This window comes from Bactrocera latifrons, unplaced genomic scaffold, assembly GCF_001853355.1.
Source record: "Bactrocera latifrons isolate USDA-ARS-PBARC rearing strain unplaced genomic scaffold, ASM185335v1 scaffold_53, whole genome shotgun sequence".
NCBI lineage: Eukaryota > Metazoa > Arthropoda > Insecta > Diptera > Tephritidae > Bactrocera > Bactrocera latifrons.
Window position 1 is genome coordinate 896,744 of NW_017537190.1, and position 21,107 is coordinate 917,850.

At 31.6% G+C, this 21,107-nt stretch overlaps 1 protein-coding gene across 1 annotated transcript in view; it reads right to left on the reverse strand.

The window, feature by feature from the left end:
- The window catches only part of LOC108974158 (decaprenyl-diphosphate synthase subunit 1), a gene marked incomplete in the record, with an annotated part of 75,484 nt that overhangs the window by 11,685 nt on the left and 42,692 nt on the right, over positions 1 to 21,107 (reverse strand). The window contains 3 exon segments of the mRNA XM_018941842.1: positions 11,138 to 11,227; positions 18,383 to 18,524; positions 19,492 to 19,631. Of these exon segments, the coding sequence (XP_018797387.1) occupies positions 11,138 to 11,227; positions 18,383 to 18,524; positions 19,492 to 19,631 (372 nt within the window).

Here is a 21,107-nt window from a genome sequence, read left to right on the forward strand (position 1 = left end):
CATAAACTTAGTTGGAACCAACTGAACATAGCAAGCTAAATTTTGCTACAATCAGTTGAGTACTTTAATAGTTTACCTAGGACAAAAGGTGGCAAGAAATTTTTATATTTTTATATTGCGATATAAACTATCCTATCTTTCAAGTTGAATCAATCTGAGTATATCATGCTAAATTTTGCTACAATCAGTTCAGTAGTTTAGGAGTTTAGCCCGGACAAAACAGGACACGAAGACATATCCAGAACATATTTATTTATACAAACTTTTATTGAGATAAAAAAAAATKTTACAATTTGAGTAACTAATAACAAAATCTTCTCGGTGCTTCTGAGAATTTTATGTTAAAAATCCCGCTTAGATATGAAATAAGAATGTTTATTTTCTGCCTCGCAAATTTCTGGGATAGTTTTGTAAATAAAATGAAGATGTAAATTACATTTAGCACCTTTTAATAGTCAAATCATACATGTACATCCAAACATACCCATAAGCAAAGATATTCGAATACCTGTTTGCTGAAGAAATAAACGACTCAGAGTATTTTAGCTGGGGATTTACTAATTTAATTTATGCTGCTCTAGGTATATACCAGTAAAGAAAGAACAAAACCTACAAACAGCTGTRCCGGCGACACAAACGTATAAAAGCAAAAAATCACTTTGAGTGAATGAACTTAAAACCCMAATGGGTTTTCATATTTACTCAACTTATCAGTTAACAAATGTTTGAATCTAGTTTGTAAGTTAGCAAACGGCATAAAAAGTAACAAATGCTAATTTTTCTCAAATCACGGACTGTTTCTCATATATCAGTCATATGAGAATCCAAAAAAATAAAAAAGATTAGTTCAGAAATAYAACGTTGTTTTTCAAAGCTGTTTTTTTTTCTTCCCATTTTCATGTTTAATCACTTATACTTTGTATTTGAAAAACACTTTAAGTAGAATTTTGTACAAAGTATTGTCCGCATATTGAAATATGTAACTATTGTACGATTTTTATACATAATTTCGCACTTATCGATAGCTTTGTATTTGTCGGTAACTTTATATAAATCGATAAATTCATAATTTAAATAGCATTAAATTTATCGATAACTTTACATTAACAATAACGTAACTATCGATAACATTGCATTTTTCGGTAAAWGGTTGTGCAAACTATTAAGTCGTCTACATATCGATATAACCATATTTTTTCGATATCTATCGATAATTTTATATTTATCGGTAACTTTATAATTACAATAATTATCAATAACATATCATTTTTCAATAACAATATATATTAATAACCGTACATTTTTCGATAACATTACATTTATCGGTATATAAAATCTAAAAAAAAGGTATTTTAATAACTATTGAATATCTAATTACTATATTATTTTTATAACATTTCTAGTTTCTATACAGCTGATGATCTTTTTTTTAACTTTCATACACATTTGAGGGGTTTAAGAGTGTGTACCGATAAAATTATATTAACTGTCAGTAGCATCACTCCATTTTATTTATACACCACAAATTTCATCTCTGTTGCAAAAAATATATTTGCTGTATCAAAGTGTTACCGGAGGCCAGCATTCAACATAATGAGCTTCAGTTTTAAATTTTTACTCAATACTCGCTGTAGGTAAACATACATATGGACACATGCCTAAGTTATACATAATTTACATTTGGCACGTGTTATGCGAAAACCATAATTTTAATGATTTTTAAATCGCCTCAAACATGAAAATAATATATTTTATGCGACATTAATGGCACTCGTGGGCATATGAAATTTTTCCAAAATAGAAGCATGACAAATATTACCTTATGGGTGAATAAAAGTTCTTTTATATACACATTTCAAAAAAAAACAAAAAAAAAAACAAAAAAGCGAAAATTCGCAAAAGTTCGCACTCATTTGTGAAGATGCTAAGCGGTGCTCGCACACGCCAACAAACAACAAATATACTATACATGCATGAACACTCAACGTAAATCATCAAGCCGGTATTACATAATATTTGCATTTGAATCACGATTATTACCTTCTAGAACACAAACATACAGCTCGCAGGCACAGGCAGACACCAATACTTATGTTCTCGCGCCTTTCTCAGATAAAYCTTTTTTTAGAAGAATGCTCCAAGCGACAGCGAGAAAAAATCCCCGAAATCCACAATATTAATGCGCTAATTTGGGGTTTTCTSCATAATAAAAACATTCGTTTTGTTGTAATTTTGTAAAAGAATTATTTTTGTGCATTTTTTAATATAAACTCGCGTGGTTTGAGAACTTGTTGGTCACAAGACTTATTTGCACAGATTTTATTTTATGGAAAATAACCGTAACGACTGTGACAATCGCCTAAGCATGAATTTGATTATCGGGAATCAACCGGACATTCTGGTTAACCTTTTATACTCGAAATGGGAAAAATTGAATCTTAAAAAGAACCTGTTTCTGCGCTAAAGCTCTTAAAAAGGTCATGTGCCATATGAGTGAATTAGTGGCAAACGAACGCAGTGAACTAAGGAAGCTGCGACTATTACTTTTATACCTAAGGCGTTTTCAAATACACTTGAATTTATAGTTTTATAAAAACAAGACAATGAATTTCAAGTAGTTTATTTTAATCCCAAAATTTAATTATTTTACACACTAAATATGCTGCCATACAAACTGAACGATCGGAATCAAGTTCTTATATGGAAAGCTTTCCCATTTGACAATGTATCTTTASCAAAGTTGTCACAGGTTATTTTCTAGAGCAACAATATAATCTCTGAAGAAATTGTTCAGATCGGCTTACTATAGCATATAGCTGCCATACAAACCGAACGATCAGAACCAAGGGCTTGTATGGAAAACTTTCGCATTTCACGTGGTATCTTCAAAAAATTTGATATGGATTACTGCTTAATGTAATAATATAATCTCCGAAAAAGTTGTTCATACCGGATTACTAGAGCATACAGCTTCCATATAAATTGAACAAATAGCTACTAAAATAAATGCACCTGTGAAGGGTATATTACTTTCGGTGCAGCCGAAGTTAACGTTTTTTCTTGTTTTAATTAATTTTGTAAATCTAAGTAGTATAAGATAACGAAATGATTACAAATTTTGGTTGCAAGTGAGAGTAAGAATAATATCAATTAACAAGTTCTAGTACTTAAATAGTTGATCATTATTTTATTTTATTTTTGAAAACTTTTATTGACTCTATTCATCAATTGGCTGTTGTCTATACTTAACACGTAACTACTTCGCTATATCGAAGTATTTAGAACTTAAGGTGTTAATTAGTTTAAATTTTCGAATTCTAGTGATGCTTAGGTTTATTTGAACAAATCAATTCATTCATAACAACATAACGCATGGTGATTGAAAGCATATCTTAGTCAGAAACAGACACGAGCTCACCTTCGGAATTGCTTAATTTTTAGTGACAGCTTAACCAATCTATTAATGAATATCTYTGTCGACTATTGTGATATTTTCTAGAAATTTATTTCAGGTCCTTAAAGTCATGCTTAGGCAAACGCGTAAAGAAAATGGAAGAATGGAAATCCGCACGGCACTAGTRTGATTTCTTCTATCGTGTTGCTCGTATTATTATTAATATCGTATTGGTTTCGTTTGGGTGAGGAATAAGTACAAGCAGCATTATTGGTTATTAGAATCGAAATGATATGATCAGTTTCTGAGAAATATTTTATTAATATACTTATTTGATATAAGTATCGATAAATCGATATTTTTCGATAACATCGATATACATATGTATCGATATATTTCATTGAATGTTAATAGCGGTATGGAACGCTCCTTGATAGCTATAAGAAAATACACCAAAATCAAGAACYTTTCACACCTAAATTCTGTAATTTTACCTTTAACATTCAACAATCGAAATTTTGTACATTTCTATGCTTCTGTCAGTTAGTATTTTTTAATTTTGACATCGTTAACTCAACCTTATTGTAAATAGTAGACTTCTCGAGAACAATTACCTTGAACAATTTAGTTCAAAGAAAACAATTGTTTAGGAATTTTGCATTTTATGTTTGTTGTGTTAGTATATAAAGCCTGTTATTGTTAGGACAGAATATATTTATTGACTTTCTTTGCCTATACAATGTGAATATTGTTTAAATTTTAAAACGAGTTTACATTAACTACACACACATATTATATGTATATTTACATAAGCAGTTTATTATAGTTTTAGCATGGGAACTTTTGAAAGTAAACAGTAGAAACGTTAAAATTGTGTTAAATAAAATCGGTTATCGATTTCATAAATTATCGATAAATCCATAACTTTTTTTCCTTATTATTACAATAATACGATATTTATATTTTTACCATAATGTTGTAGGTACGCCAAAAATTATCTTTAATTTTTCAATTATCGATTTTAAAATTTATCTAAAAATATATCGATAATTCGATATTTTTACCCTTACTACAATTTTGTAGGTATACCAAAAATTACCTATAATTTCGAATATATATGTCGATAATTTGATATTTTTACTTCTATTATAATTAAAATAATTCCATATTTTTATTTTACCACACTGTAGTAGGTATAATGAAAACGATTTATCAATTATTGATTTTAAAATTTACAATTAATATGTCGATAAATCGATACTTTTCCTTACTTTAAGTACAATGCAAATCATTTATAATTATTTTTTGTATGATAATTATTGTGTTTAACTATTTTTACAACTGTTTATTGAAAAAAATTTTAAATTCCACAATAAGTCGATCAAAGAACAGAGCTTATGTTATATAATATRTCGAAAATTCGATTTTTTTWAAAAACCTTTTTTACTTATCGAATAATATACATAGTTATAATTCGATATTTCTGCTACTTTTAGTATAGTTCAAAAAAGTTATAATTGTTTTATATTATTGCAATTCATATTCATCTTTACAACAGTTTATTGAAAAAATTTTAACTTGCCCCCTGCCCGAAAAATTAAAGAGAAGTGCTAAAATTCAGCAATAATCGATTTTATTATTTATCGAATAAAATATCTCGATTCTCGATTTTATTATTTATCGAAAATAATATCGATAAAGTACGATTTTTTCCTTAACTACAATGTACTATAAATCAATTATTTTTACAAAAGTTTATAAAAAATTTTAATTTTMCAAAAAACGAAAAACAAAATAAACAAAGATGATTTGGAAACATTAGTAAAATCAATTATTCTAAATTTAATTATAAACAAACAATAGTTTACAAAGCAATCTTGAAGATTCTATGAAAGGTAATGCGTACTTATCACTACAAGCAATTACCTGCACTGTGTACTCGACACCGAATGTTACGTATACGCCATGACGCATTCATATCAAACAGCTGCTAGAAAATGCATATTTATACACCACTTTACTTATTAATAGTTTAAATTTTATATTGCTTACGCAAATACTTTTCTCCRCCATAATATTCACAAAAAAAGATCTTTCTAAACATCTCTTACAAAAACAACAACTGACACCCTACCAACGCAACTTTTACGGAACACAAAAACTGTTTTAGCCAAAAACTTGATTAAGAAACCAAATTTGTTATGACCAACCAAGCAAATCGCATTTGTGATGCCAAAATCTTTATGTAAATATGCGGAAACAAAAGCTGAGACAACGAAACTGCGTAAGAAATGCGATGAAGAAACCAATACACACAAACGCACATGGGCAATAACTGAGCAAAGCTAATGAATATTTGGAAAATTATGCAATAATTTAGTGAGAAATGCTTCTGAGACGCTGCTAAGCGGCGTCAGCGCGTGGTTAATAACTTACGACTGTGAAAAAACCAATAGACAGCGCTACTAAATTGACAACAGTTTGTCTTTGTATGTGTGTATTTATGTGCCGAAGATGAGTGGTTTTAACGGTGTTCACGGTAATTTATGCATGCAAATGAATGTATGGGGATAAGCAAGCGCCGATTTGTAAGACGAATTGTAAACTTAATTTTGGCACACCCTTTGCACTAAACGCGCATGGCATTCCAACAACAACAGCAATAGGAATTATGTTATAGACAGACAAGTGAACACAAATATGCTGAGATATATGCACATGTGTATATGTATATGAGGCCAAAGCTCAAATTGTCAGCAAGCAGGGAATGTGACAACAACAACCATGACTACTACTGCACTTAAACAACAACTACAGGCCCAACAACTGCGTTAGCGCGCCGCTTGCAAGGTAAATAAATACAAATAAATACGACAAATCATAGGAGCAGCAGCGCGCCATCGGAATTTGTGGTCAACAACTGGCAGAAAACTGTAAAATCGACAATTTTAATGGGATTTACAAAACGCGGTGACAGCCAGAGTCACTTAGGCACAGGGCACTACCTATGTACGCAGCGATATTTACATATGTATATATATATAYATAYATATGTGTGTGTGCATGTGTTTACAAACAGTATTAACAAATTGGGTGAGTAGGGCAGACATCAAACGGTGTAACCAGCATGGCCCCAAAAACCTCAAACACACACACACACATATGTATATGCAGATATTCGTGTGTTATTTTGCGGAGCGCTTGGGTGCGCTTTAAGCATTGACCAAGTCGCCAGCGCTACCAATTTACAGCTGCAGCCGCAAACCATTTCATTACATTTTATATCATTTAATTTCATTGCGTTACGTTGCGTTTTGTTTGTTTACATTTTTGAATTGTGTACACATGCAAAATTTCATTGTGGCCGAGTGTCATTCAAATTTGATGGGATTTTCGATGTTTTAAGCAAACAATAGAAACGCACGCGCATACATACACGTAGATAAACTTATATGCATTCAGTATATACATATGTATGTATTTTGATCGCTTTCAAATGCACAAAAGGCATTTGAAACACTAAAATAGTTTCATTTCTATTTGTATATTTGGATTTTATTAAATTTGTAATTTTACCACTATGCCACCTAGCAACAAAAATGCATGCACATCACACACTAACACATGCGCAAGCATATTTTTACTAATTTCTAATATTGACACGCCACTGATAACAATTGCTATTGTTTGCATTCGATTTTATTTGTGAGTGGAATATTTTTTTTGTATTTCATTGCCGCGGCGCTTATGTAATTTGACGCTGTTACGTGCTTGACAAATTAAGAGCAAATTTATTAGAAATATAGTAAGTTTTCGCGCTTATTAATAGGCATGTGCGAGCGCTGATTGCGCTGATAGTTATTTGCTTGCATTTATTTACAAGTATGCATAAGCCATTCATACTACAAATATCACATATGTACATACATACAATATTTACATATGTATGTACGTTCGCTTTAAGTAAAGAAAAATGTGATCATGCAGTAAATATTATATTATATTGCAATAAAAGGCGAGTATTTGCAAGTGATTCTTCAAATCATTGTTATTTCAATAAAATAAGGATGAAAAGTGCCACAGGCAAATCTGAAAAATATATTATATATAATGTAAATAATAATATAGTGTTGCCTTGGACAATAATTTATGGCGAATTTCGTGAAGATATCTTATCAAATAAAAGAGTTTTCAATACAATCTTCTTCTTCTTATTCTTCAGTTTATGTGACAGCTATGTATTATATAATATATGCGATAATGGACCGAACGGAATAAAATATTCTCARATTGTATCGTTGCCTTAAAAAATTATGCATGCCAAATTTGCTGAATACATGTGTCTAAAAAACATAAAACTATCGATATTTATGATTCGATCATTGCATAGTAAATTCAGATTACATATCGATTCAAAACTGCCCAATTTTAATATATTCAAACATATTAATTTTAAGTTATATTTAATATTTTAAAACTAGATTTAAGTTTCAATAATAMGAAAGATACTTGTTTAATTATCATAATTATTTTAATCGATAATTTTTTTAAGTATCGATAACTTCACACAAAATACACTTATACTCGAAAAACGTTAAAAATATATCAATAAAAAATAATCGATATTAAAAACTATATGTTTTATCGATAAAATTGTTTTAGCAGTATCGATAATTTCTTACAAAATATGCTCAAATTTAAAAAAACTTTAAAATTTTATCGATAAAAATTAATCTATATTAAAATTTTATTATTTTTATCCAAAAAATTGTCAAAAGTATCGATAACTTCATCCAAAATATACTCGCATTCCATACACGTTGAAAATATATCGATATAAATTAAGTTATATTAAAATTATATTATTTTTATCGATAAATAATTGTTAAAAGTTTCGAAAATTACTCACAAACCATGCTTAAATTCAAAACATCTTAAAAATATATTGATAAAAATGTATCGCTAAAAATTAATCGATATTCAAAGTTCAATATTTTCCAAAAAAAAAGATATTTTTATGAACACAATTTATGTATTATCAATAACTAAAATATTTATCAAAGCTAAATTTAAATAAACCACACGAGCTTGTTAGTACTGATAACGAAAAAGCAACTCTTTATAACTCTATGAAACCCACTTAAGAAATAGTGGAAACTACTTATTATCAATTTATTGCATTCCACGTGTTATAATAATATAATAACCCGTCGTTTCTAATGAAGATTGAATTTTCCATATATAGCGCAAAATTCTTGACTATAGAATTTCTCTAATTTTGTTTTATCTAAAATTTTAGCTTTAAACAATTATTTTCAATAACAAAAACAAGGGCTCAAATGACCAACTCAGTTGAGAAAACAAGGGTTAAAGTGTATCAAAAAATATGCAATATGGAAATGTTCCTCTGAAGTCATATATAGTAATATACTTGGTATTGGACTTTTTGCAAACACAATAAAAAGTGCATTTCACAAACACTTCAGGTATCGTAAAATCAGACAACATGCACAAATGACATCGAGTAGTCGGAAGATTAATGACTCGAGAAAACAATAGTAAACGAGAACATATAACGTATAAGTAGAAAATGATCGGTAAAATGTCTTTTATCGTTCGAATATAAAAATTGTAAATCAAGAGATGATTTAATTATGTATGCATAAAGCTTTTGTATTTTATTACACTTCGACGGCATTGTGACTAAGAAACGCATTCATGAGGTGCGCCAACGAAACGAAAACTATAACGAACAAAATGCTGTGAGAACACAGAGGTATAAAAGAATAAAGGATTACAGGCACAAATAATGCAAAAGGAATACTCTGAAGGAAAAACAATGATGAGCAGTAGAATAGTTGTCAATCAGGTAGCCCACCACTGAATGGCCTCCAAAAAGTTCAATACCAATGAACTCGTAACCCTTCAAGATATTTTTTAAGGCATGTCCGGCAGCAACGTTTCTTCTTTTAAAAGAAAAACAAATGTATATTACTGCAGGAATAATTCTAAAGTCTGTGTTCATCTGTGTTTACTCATGYGTCTGGTGYGCTTGCAAGGTGCAGTTGTTAAAGSAATGCTGAAGGCTGAGGGGACAACTGCATTTTCGAGTTTACACAGGACAGAATCAYTGAAGTATGAGCGAAGCAAAAGACGTAGAGTTCAACACTGCGGAAGTAATGCAGCACGCAGGCGGCCTTTCAGGTTTTTAGATCGCAATAGTCGAGACAGATAAATGGCGCGTAATGCGCTTGATGCTGTTGTCTTACAGAACCTACCATAAAGTATCATTATAATAGAAARGAAGTAAAAAATATAWTTKTAAARTATAWAGGGATTCACAAGCTCAAGGGAATCACAGCGAGCTTTTTTTGCAAGATGCTTAGTTCGCAGACAATTTATCGGTGATCTTGTGAGGCAGGAGCATAGGTAATAATTATAATCTTATACATACATATACCATAAATACAAAGGTATATTTAATTTCATAAAATATGATGAAATGTAGATGGCGTGGCATCGTAATTAATTGTAGAATAATTTTGTATTGTCGTTTAGTAAAGATAATATATTTTTATACACAAAAAATCAAGAAAAAACATGAAAAATAAACGCAAAGAAAACAATTTACTTTCCTAAAAAAAATTGATCATTTTTAATCGAACATTAGAAAAATAAATCAATATCATTTTTAAGAGTAAAATTGTTGTGTGAAAAAAAATATTTGATAATAAGTTTTTAAAGTTCTTGCGATAAAAAACTATCGAAGTAGAGGATAAAAGGATATTTTTAATAGAAAATAAGTAAAATAAATSGACAYAATATGAACATTGGGTTAAGAGAATAAGCTAAAAAAATTCGAAATAAAGAAAAATGATCGAAACATATTTTTAAAAAAATTATAAACTATTTTTTACGTTTATGCGACAAAAAACCATGGAAGTAAAAAAATTATCGAAATATATTTTAAAAATTATAAACTATTTTTTAAGTTTTTGAAAAAAACCATGGAAATAAAAAAATTATCGAAATATATTTTAAAAATTATAAACTATTTTTTAAGGTTTAAGGAAAAAATATAAAAAGTTTCGAAATATAAAAAATATCGATTAATTTTAATCGAAAGTTGGAAAACTAAATCGATAAATTTTTAAAGAATAAAATTATAGTGACTATAACACAGTCGATAAAATATTTTTAAATTTTTGCAATAAAAGTTATCGAAATAAAGTAAAAAACGATATTTTTAATCGAAAATTAGTAAAATAGTAAATCRACATACTTTTAAAGTTAGGTTAAGAAAATAAACAAAAATTTATGGAAACATRTGAAAAAATAATCGAAATATAGTAAAAAAAAAGTTTTCTAATTTTTTATCGAAAAAACACAATGTTTTGTGAAGAAAAAAAAGATATGACCAAACATTTTTATGCGGTCAAAATATTCAAAAATTACAAAAGATCGATAATTATGTTGTTAAAAAAAAATTTATGATTGTTATGATGAAATCTGCTTAAAAAGTTAAAATTAGTTCTTGTATTTCATGTTACTGTTATAAATTATATACTGTCAGTTACTGTCATATTCATCTCAACATATCTACTTTATTGATTTAGAACTCTTCAATCGAATTATTTGAATGCAAATAAATATTTGTTAAGCAAATTGCTGCAGAAAATGCATATTCCCACAAATAACGTAATTTTCTCTATTTTTCTCTATTCATTTTTATTTTTTGCTCACCTGACTTAGAATAATCGTCACATCATCGCTCTTGAGACGAGCAATCATAATCGAAGCTATGGAAAGTACATAATCACCAGCCATTGTAACCTGTAAGCAATAGTCGTAAGTGAATTAGTAAAAACAATAACAAAAAAGAAAAGGAAAAGAAAAAATATGAAAAWCGAATGCATTTCAGCTGTCATTTCGGTAAAATAATGAATCACTTAGGAATCGGAATAAGTTTAAATTTTACGTTAATGATTTTTTGGGTATTTATAAACGTAAATAATACAAAAACAAATAAAAAACATGTATTGTATATAATTTGTTTTAAACGAGTACTTATTAAAGCCATCAGCTAACTTCAACAAACATATCTGTCTAGGTCTTTTAGGTTAACCCTTCTATCACGAGTCTTTACGGGTTTCATGAAATAATATTGGAATAACGGAGAACGTCAGTGTCCAAATTGGCTGAAAAAAATTTTGCCAAAAAATGTGTTTTACTATAGAAGACCGCGAATCTTCAATTAACCAGTTATGTATGTATGTCAAAAAAGTTTGTATCAAATTATGTACGAAAGCGTAGCATACATTTCGGCGCCATGAGCAATTTACAATTATAGAGTATTTATATATAAAAAGAACATATGCAATGGGAAATATGCAAGTGCGAAATTCATTACAATGTTTTCAACACTTTACTAGCTTACTTCATTTTGTATTTTTTTGCTATTGTTGTAAATACCACAAATTTCGAATCAACTAAGCCGTCATAAGACACGCCAGCTTTTAAGCGCATAAACACATAAATTTGTCAGCATTCACGTAATGCTAAACGTAATCATGCTGAACGAATACTTCTGTCGGCCACTGTCTGCCGCCTGCTGTTTGCTGGTTGTCAGGCCGTCAGCTACCGCTATTCCGCCCTGTGCGCTYGCCGCTAATTCGATTGGTATGGATAACGCTGGCTGTGTTGTTTACACGCATTGCGTAATTTTCGATTTTGCTATGCAAAGTGCAAACTCGTCGGGTTTTTTTTTCTTATTCTTCTTCTTCTTCTTCTCGATTTATCTTTGAGCGGTGTTAAGCAATTTTCGTTAAATATTTCGCACATAATTGATATCTGTCTATTTTTTACTGTTTCTGCGACTATTTGAGGTTAAACTATATCGGATTTAASTTCAACACTCATTTAAAGTGTTAAGCAAGTTGAACATAAATTGAAAAATGCGGAAAAATATTTGGTTTTCATGTCAAGTGTTTGATGGCTTATCGTTTTTGGTGAAAAAAAAAATTAACAGTTAACTAAGATATTTGTAAACAATACCACAGTTATACGAGGTGTGGCTTGTATTTAAGGCGGTTACAGCCCAGATTTTAGAATGGAATTAGAAAATCATTATATGTAAAGTGGTGATTTCTTATACTTTGAAATCTTTCTCGTTAGATTATTAACTCGAAAATATCTTTTTTCTATAAAAAAAAAACAAAAAGCTCAACTTTTGACTCTCCACTGTTAAACACCACTAATAAAATAGGAGTCAACTATACATAAAATGTAACCTAAAAAACGCTTAATAATTGCTAATAAACATAAAATATTTAACTCGAGTTTATTTACTCTTTAATGTCAAACAGTACTATTAAACTCGRAGTTTTCCATATATAAAATTTTAACTCGCTTTAATTAGATTTACTCAAACACCCAAAAGGAACAGTTTTTTACAAACTCCATATATTTTACTCGAGTTTATTAAATATTAGACACTCCGAGTTTAATGGAGGCTTTCAAATTAGTGATTGAACTCGCYTCAATTAGGGTTTCTCAAACATCCAAAAGGAACATGTTAGTTGTTAGTAAGCACAAAATGTTTAACTCGAGTTTATTGACTCTTAAATATTAAACACTACTCTTAAACTCAGAGTGTGCCATATATAGAATCTTAGCTCGTTTCTATTAGTGTCATTCAAACATCCAAACGGAACCATTTTTTGTAAACTCCATATATTCAACTGGTGTTTATTAACTCTTGAGTGTCAAACATCATTAACAAGCTTGGAGTTTTCGATATTAAAGATTGTTCACCGCCTTTAAATAGAATTTTTTACATCGAAAAACGCATACTTGTCAATAATTCATAACACACACAATAATAAAATGGAGTTTATGGTATTTTTTTTAGGAAGAATTATTATTTTATAACCAACCTTCGTACATCCAACACTATCTAAAAATTAATTAGCTTTTGACTTGCATCAATGGTTTGGTTGCTAGCAGCAGTTACTGTTTTTATAATAGATGCCAAATTACTATTAAATGGCACAGACGTTCAAAATTGCCGCAAAAAAACGGAAAATGGAGTTTAAAAGATTTTATGGAGCAAGCATAATCGTAATGCTGATTAAATATGATTTAATAATAAAATTAATAATTTTTGTAAGTATAACTGGAGGCTTATCTAAATCGTGTTGATGCAAATTGCCATATGATCAAATTTAACCCAGACTAATGTGTCGTTAATGGCAATAATATCGTAAAAGTTAAACAAACAGTTCTTGAAAATCGTAGAGTTGGCAACAGAGAGATAGCAGAGATTCTCACCATCTCATATGCATCAACTCAACAATTGTTCGTCAAATTTTTGAAAAAGTATTTTTTCCTCAGTCCGGGTCAAATTTGCCAATAATAATAACATTTCACAATCACTTACCGGAACTTAGTTACTTAGTCCGATAAAACCAATATTAATCGAATAAAATCAAATGGGCTCACATGAACATAGATTGACAAACAGTTGGTGTACAGGATCGCAACACATGCCCAAAAATTGAATTTGGAGGTGAATCACTGATGGCTTCTGAATATTTACGCGAAAATGAGGTAGGCGTAATCCGAAGGATCGATGATGCGTGTCGCAACTTATATAAATATTCAGAAGGACTCATATCTATTAAGTCTGGATATATACGAACTCAAGCGGCCACACGGATATATTTGCACACAGGCCATGATAACGGACTGYTTCATGCCTGAACTGAAGCTCGTGATCTCGGACACATTTGGTTTCAAGAAGACGGCGCCACTTTCCACACGTCGCATCAGTGGTTTGAGAGCACACTTGGATAATAAAATAATTTCACCTTTCGGTCCGGTCGATTAGACAACCGGATCGTGTGATATCAYTCTGTTTTTCATATGAGGATATGAAAAGTCTCAATTCTATGCGGATAATTCCGCTCCAATTCAAGCCTTCGGGGCAAAACATCACGCGTACCATTCGCCAGTTATTAGTCGAAATGCTCGAACGAGTCATCGACAATTGGACTTAACATCGGTCATCATTTGAAAGCGATAATCCTCAAAAAGTAAATGCCAAAGAATGTTGTTTCGAATGATTATAAACATTCTCCATTAAATTTGATTTTTYTGTGTTTTTTTCTTTAAAGTAGGGAACCAGGAACTGGATCATCCTTTATAAAAATAATAATTTAGAAAACTCTAAAGTAACTAATAATCCTTGTTATTATTTTTACACACTAAACATGCTATATTGTCATAGTTTTTTTAAATAATTTTTTAAAGGTAAGACTCATCTATCTTCTGTGTGTCAGAGAGACAAACAAAACAGTAAAACCTTAATTTCCATTACCTAACACCAGACACTTTGCAGCCGCAACAAGGTAGGCAACTTTTCTGTAGAGCTCCAGCCAAAACAACAACAAATATTTTTTAGATATGTGGACCACCACTCCTAGATTATAACCTGCTTAAGCACACTATTTAATGCCATCAATATTATACATTGCCGAATTTCGTAATCGCTGGCGATAGCCATCGAATTGACATGACAGCCAAATTTATAAATATGTCTATGGATATGAGTGCCTGTTTGTATATGTATATAAGTGTATGTATATGTATATAATATGTATGGTATGTATGCAAACATACCCACTGCTTTCCGCTTTTTGGCAAAATCAGGCGAACATGAACACCGAGTTGAATACGAACCCGTTTTTAGGCAGCTAAATTGCACATTTTCGATTTGTGGCACATGTCACAACAACAACTGCAGCAAGTGCAACAAATYGCTTACACATGCAACGTTTGGCGGCAGCAATAAAACAGCTAAATAATCCGCTTGCCAAAAATGAGTGCAATTATTCCAAAGCGAGTCGGTCCACATATGGCCCCGCCAATCGAAGACTTGCTATCAATACCACCGTGGGTAGGGGCATGGTGACACCAGCGGCTACCGACAATTTGTTGCAACATCGACGTAAACTTGTTCTCATTTCCCATATCGGCGCAGCACGTCTCGACGCAGCAGCTCAGCTCGGCCAGGGACCTTCARCGAACGTTTAGGAAATTTCTACCAACCGAAAATGGACACTTGCTGCCGAATCCAGCAAAGATCGGACGAATTAAAGTAAATAAAGTATATAAATCGTTGAAAGGCCTTAAATGCCAGTTGTTTGACCACGCAATTTGCGGACAGTTAGTCAGTTGAGTCGGTTGAGTCAGCTTGTTGCTGGCAGTGGCAACGAGTTTGGCCATTTTGACGTTGMTTTTCAGGCGGTCAATAGCACGACACTTGGCTAATTTTGATGTTGCAACCAAAAGCGGCGGCKAGTAGTCAAAACCAGTCCGCAGTAAATTGAGAATTTAGAAAAATTGTTGGTTTGCAAATGGGACGTAAATGCTCGTATAATCTTACACTATTAAACAATTACGAAAATAACTGCACTTTTATTAACAGCAATTAACACGAGCGCTGAAACGGTATTTAAAGCAATCTAACTTTGATTGGCTGTCAATTGTTTCTTTGAACTATGTAATAATATGCACTTTGTTTGAAATGGCCTTAATAACGATAATATAGAAGTTTTGAAATCGAGTTATAGTCCACTCAGACTATAAAGATGCAAATTTTGTTAGTTGGATACCATGTTGACCATGAATATACCTCTTAATGAATTTCTGTTAGTGTTTCCGAAAATCAATTCATATCTTAGGGTTTGCTTAGCTGAAATAGCATTTTGAGGATTGCGAGTTGAACATATTATAAAGTGTTTGCTTGAAAATAAATGTGAATACTTATACACATTTTTATTACTTAAACTGTGTTTACCTTCCGTAACAAATCTAGCAAAAGTTCTTATTATTTTTAGTTTTACTACTTGCATCAGGTGGCAACTACATATATACCAAAATTTAACTAAATTGAAAACTTTCCAGCAACTCTGCATGTTTGACAAACTGTTATATTTTTCTAAGATTTACTTTCTCAATAGGTGGCAACGCTACTGTAAAAAATTTCGTAAATTAAAACTTTTGGGAAGGTTTTCTTAAATTGCTCACGCTTGGCATACTGTAATATTTTTTCAAGTTTACTTTTTTGATAGATGGCAGCGCTATGATAAGAAATATCGTAAATTAAGACATTTGGGAAGGCTTTCTTAAGTTAATTATGCTTAGCATACGGTAATAATGTTTTTAGTTTTACCTTTATTGATAGGTGGCAACACTGTGCCAAAATTGTAACTTTTTTTTTTAATATTTTCTTAAATTTCCTTAAATAAAAAAATGAACTGTTTCTCTTTTTTGCTGTTCTCGACAAGTGGCAACGCTATGTAGATTTTTATGCAAATTCAAGACTTTTCGAAAAGTTTCTTAAAATCCCTATGCTTGGTATACATTTTGTTCTACTTTTTCAAAACTACAAGCATTTTATATATGGCAACTCTATTCCAAAACAACACTTTTATAATATTTTCTATCTTACTTTTTTGTATAGATGGCAGCATTGATCGACATACTGTAATATTTTATTTTTATCGTTGGGTGGCAACTCTGTGAAAAAAATATATCTAATTTGCTGAATTTCCGGTATATTTCCTTAAATTTTTATATTTTGCATAATGTACAATTTTTTACTGTTTTCGTCAGGCACATATTTGATGTTATTTTTTCAGTATTACATACTTGAATAGGTGGCAACTGCATTCCAAAAAATGTAAACGGAAAGCCATTTAAAAACCAAATTCCCAAATATTATTCTCTGACATGCTTGACTAAACTTTCGAAATAATTTCGGACTTACTTTTCGATAACTGGCAACCCTATGCAAATATATGTTTCAATCAAATTTAAATTATTTTTATCATACCTACTACTTTTACTTTTCGATAGGTGGCAACCCTATACAAATATAGATTTCAATTAAAGACATTACTTTGCTAATACTTTAAATTCTTTTTCTACATTTACTTTTCTGGATAGTTGGCAACGCTGTTTCCATATATGTCTAAATTAATACTTTTTGAAATGTTATTTGAAATAGCCTTATGTATGATTTTTTTCAGAATATTTTTTAAAATATTTAGCGAAAAATATTCAAAATTGTTTCAATTTAGGAACGTTTGCTGCGTTTTCTTGCATTTGGTTATAAATTACCATCTGTTCTGAGCTATATTTTCAAATTGCGTTTTGAACTGTCTTTTGATCGTTCCCAGCGCGCATGGCATATCTGCCTGGAATTCCTCTAAATAGGCTTTTTCTGACTGCCAACTCGCCTGCTTTTTCATTAGCGAAGCTTTTACCGATAATGTTCCTGTGACCGAGGACTCATATCAAGGATAAGTGGAGTTAACCTGATTGTGGGCTTAAAGCCTTCCTTTATTTGTTAACAATGCTGGAAGTAATCTATGACGAAGACAAAACTAGCAAAGCTATATTGCTAGCTGAGTTTGGTAGGCAAATAAATAGAGATATATAAAAATCCTATGTTGTACCCCCATCTCTACTCTGCAATTCATATTGAACCCATCGGTACAGATTGAGATAGTATCACCTCCACTACTAAACCTCCTCTACACTCACGTCAAGAGGGTATACTCAGTTGGGACTAACTATTGACATCCAATCTTGAAAAATTACTACTTATCTTTTATAGCAGAGCTTACACAAAATGGTGGTTATACTAAGGTGTGGTGATCCGAATTCTACGAAACTACGAAGTCTTACAGCCATAATAAAAAGTTGTTGCTTTTATTCTTCGCAAAAATATTACAAATACTTTCGACAAAAAACAAAGCTACAGCAAAATTTAGTGTATGTCTTTTTAATTTACCATGCATTCAAATGGCATGCYATTATACCAATGACCTTCACTAAAGGGCATAGCAAATCTCCATAGAAAATATTACTCTACTGCAAAATAAATASACAAACAAATGCTAACTGACATTTGCCACTCACCTTTTTGTGATTCCACAGCGCGTTCACGCTTGGCTTGCCGCGACGAATATCCGATTGATCGATGACATCGTCATGCACCAAACTTGCAGAGTGGACCATTTCCGAGAAGAGCGAGATGAAGCGTTGTTTGTTCACTAAATTGCTAAAAAAAAAAAAATAAATAATAAAATAATAAATAAAAGGCAACAAACAATGGCGAAGCGGCGCAAGGTAGCAGAGACGCACATGCCAGCGCCAGCGGCTGCTGGCAGGCAACAGTGCAATGAATGAAATAATTCCTGTTTAATTAGCACCGTTAAGCTTAGGCCAAACTAAACGCGAAATCGCGCACAACAAACAAACAAAGTCGCAGCCAGCGCACGCACACACTTGCATATGTATATGTGCGCAACGGTGGCAAAAATGGTAAGTAATGGTGGTTTTGGTGCCATTGGCGGCTTCGTGGTGACCGTATAACCTTTCGCAAACACCTTCAAAAGGCGCTATTATAGTCGGATTTATTGGCCGATGCGCATTTACGCAATGTTGCACGCGTTGTATTTTTGCTTTGTTTACAACAACAAACATGCGAATATTAACTAACAGCAAGGCAAATAAATGCTGCCGAGTTAACAGCATGAATTTTACCGCAGATCACTCATACGCCCCGTGCGCCAACCGCAATCAAATGCGTCTTTATAACGCTTTACAGTGCCGTTGCTGTGCTGGTGCGTGCAAAAATATGCAACAACAAACTGCTTATTAACAATTGTATTTTAGTTTCAAAACTATAAAATGAAATTTTGAAAAGTGTATTTATGGCACTAAGCRCGCCAAAAAGTATTGTGAAGCGCATTAATTGCGCATTTCATCGAAATAAATTGAAATTATTTATTTTCTGCGCATTTTCAAGTAACTCTAATTGAATTAAWTWWTTKKTKKTKSYWMWTTTTKYSKTTTTTTTTTTTTTTACTTTTTGCCGCTTTTATAACATTTTATTGTATTTTCATTGAAACTCTTTTAATATTTGTGACTTTATTACAGTCAATCGCTTGAGCGGTTTTAATTAACAACGTTTTCATTTAATTAGTTCCGCTGAAGCATTAGGTGCGATTTATGAGCGCGCTTACCTTGATTCCTTATTTAAATGGTAGTTGATCGCTCTGGCCATCAGCATGGTAACCATTGGCCGCAGCGCTTTACCCTGGCCGTCGAAGTAGTACGAGGCGATCTTATCGAGTTCCGTCTGACTCGTGCCCTGCCGCAGGAGCTGCACAAAGAAACAACAATAATAGGAGGTGAATGAAAATGTATAATAATATAAACAAAAATATGCCTCGCTAACTGGCTAAATTTTATTGACAATTAAAAAAAAAAAACTAATTTTGCATTTAGTTTGGCAGCAACTAAATTGTTCGTAAAAACTGCAGTTCCTACACTCAAGCAACTAAATAATTCTCAAATTTTAATTTCAACTATTTATGTGTGCTAAATGGCAAATTCAAGGTGTTGCGCACACATACACTTATATACATATGTATATGTATAAACAAATAAACCCAAAATGAGTTACTCATCCGTTTGAAGTCTAAATAACTTCTTACCATTTTGTAGCGCAACAAAATTCCCACAACGTCACATCGCAGTCGTCAAATCAGCAGTTAAAAAAAATCAGTCATCTAAATGCCAAAAGCGTCCTATGTTGTCGCTTTTATGCGCTAACTATTGCCCCGTTTGGCGGGTGTAAATGCGGATTTTTTTTCACATTTACCTTTCAATTTGCATGCTCGCTCTTAGCTCACACACAACAAACATTAAATTTTGTTTAAAAATAGTTTATGCATTAAATTATAGGATTTGACATTAGCATATTTTTGTTGTGCTCTGTGTTCATGACATTCGGGTGTTTTCCTAGGTATGAGTAACTATTTATCAAGTCATGCCTCACCAACACCAACAAGTCATGTTGAAAGTATACAAGTTTTTCGTTAAACTTAAACTCAAACTTAAACTAAAACTCAAACTTAAACTTAAACTTATAGAGCTCAAAAAATGTTAATCATTCAAAAACATGCGTTCTGAACGCATTAACCACCTGTTCAAGTGCCAAAAAACGTTGACCTCTTAATTTGTTTTTTCGAACTGGAATAAAAGAAATCATTCGGTCAGGACTATATGATGGATACCTTAGCAAAGCGATGTGTTGAGTGCCCAATTTCTTAAAAAACACCCACTTCCACCCACTCAGAATTTTCAATCCTGCGATGTTCCAGTGGCATGGTTGCGACCGGTCAAGTTTTTCCAAAAAAGAACAGACAGACACCCATTTGCTTGAAAGTGCTTCGTGCGCGAACAAATTTAGTTGGATTTGACGCATCTTGAAACACCCGTAAATTCKAATGCTGTTWTATTTTTTGGRGTCAAACGCATAAATACACCATTCATCCTCTGTCACGACGTGTTTTGAAGCACCGCTATTGAAATTTTTTAACATTTCGCTAGAAMAACTAACACAAGCCTTTTTTTGGGRTGATGGACAAATTGTGTGGAAACCAACGTGAACAAAATATTTTTACTGTCGAATGATGWTGCAATATTGAATGTATACTGATCCCAATAATACCTAATACCTCTCGATAGATCACATTTCGGCCTCGCAATATCAGTTTGGGCGTAGCATAAAAAGTTTCCGGAAAAACAACTAATTTTATACGAATTGAAATTCATTTTGAAGATATCTACGACC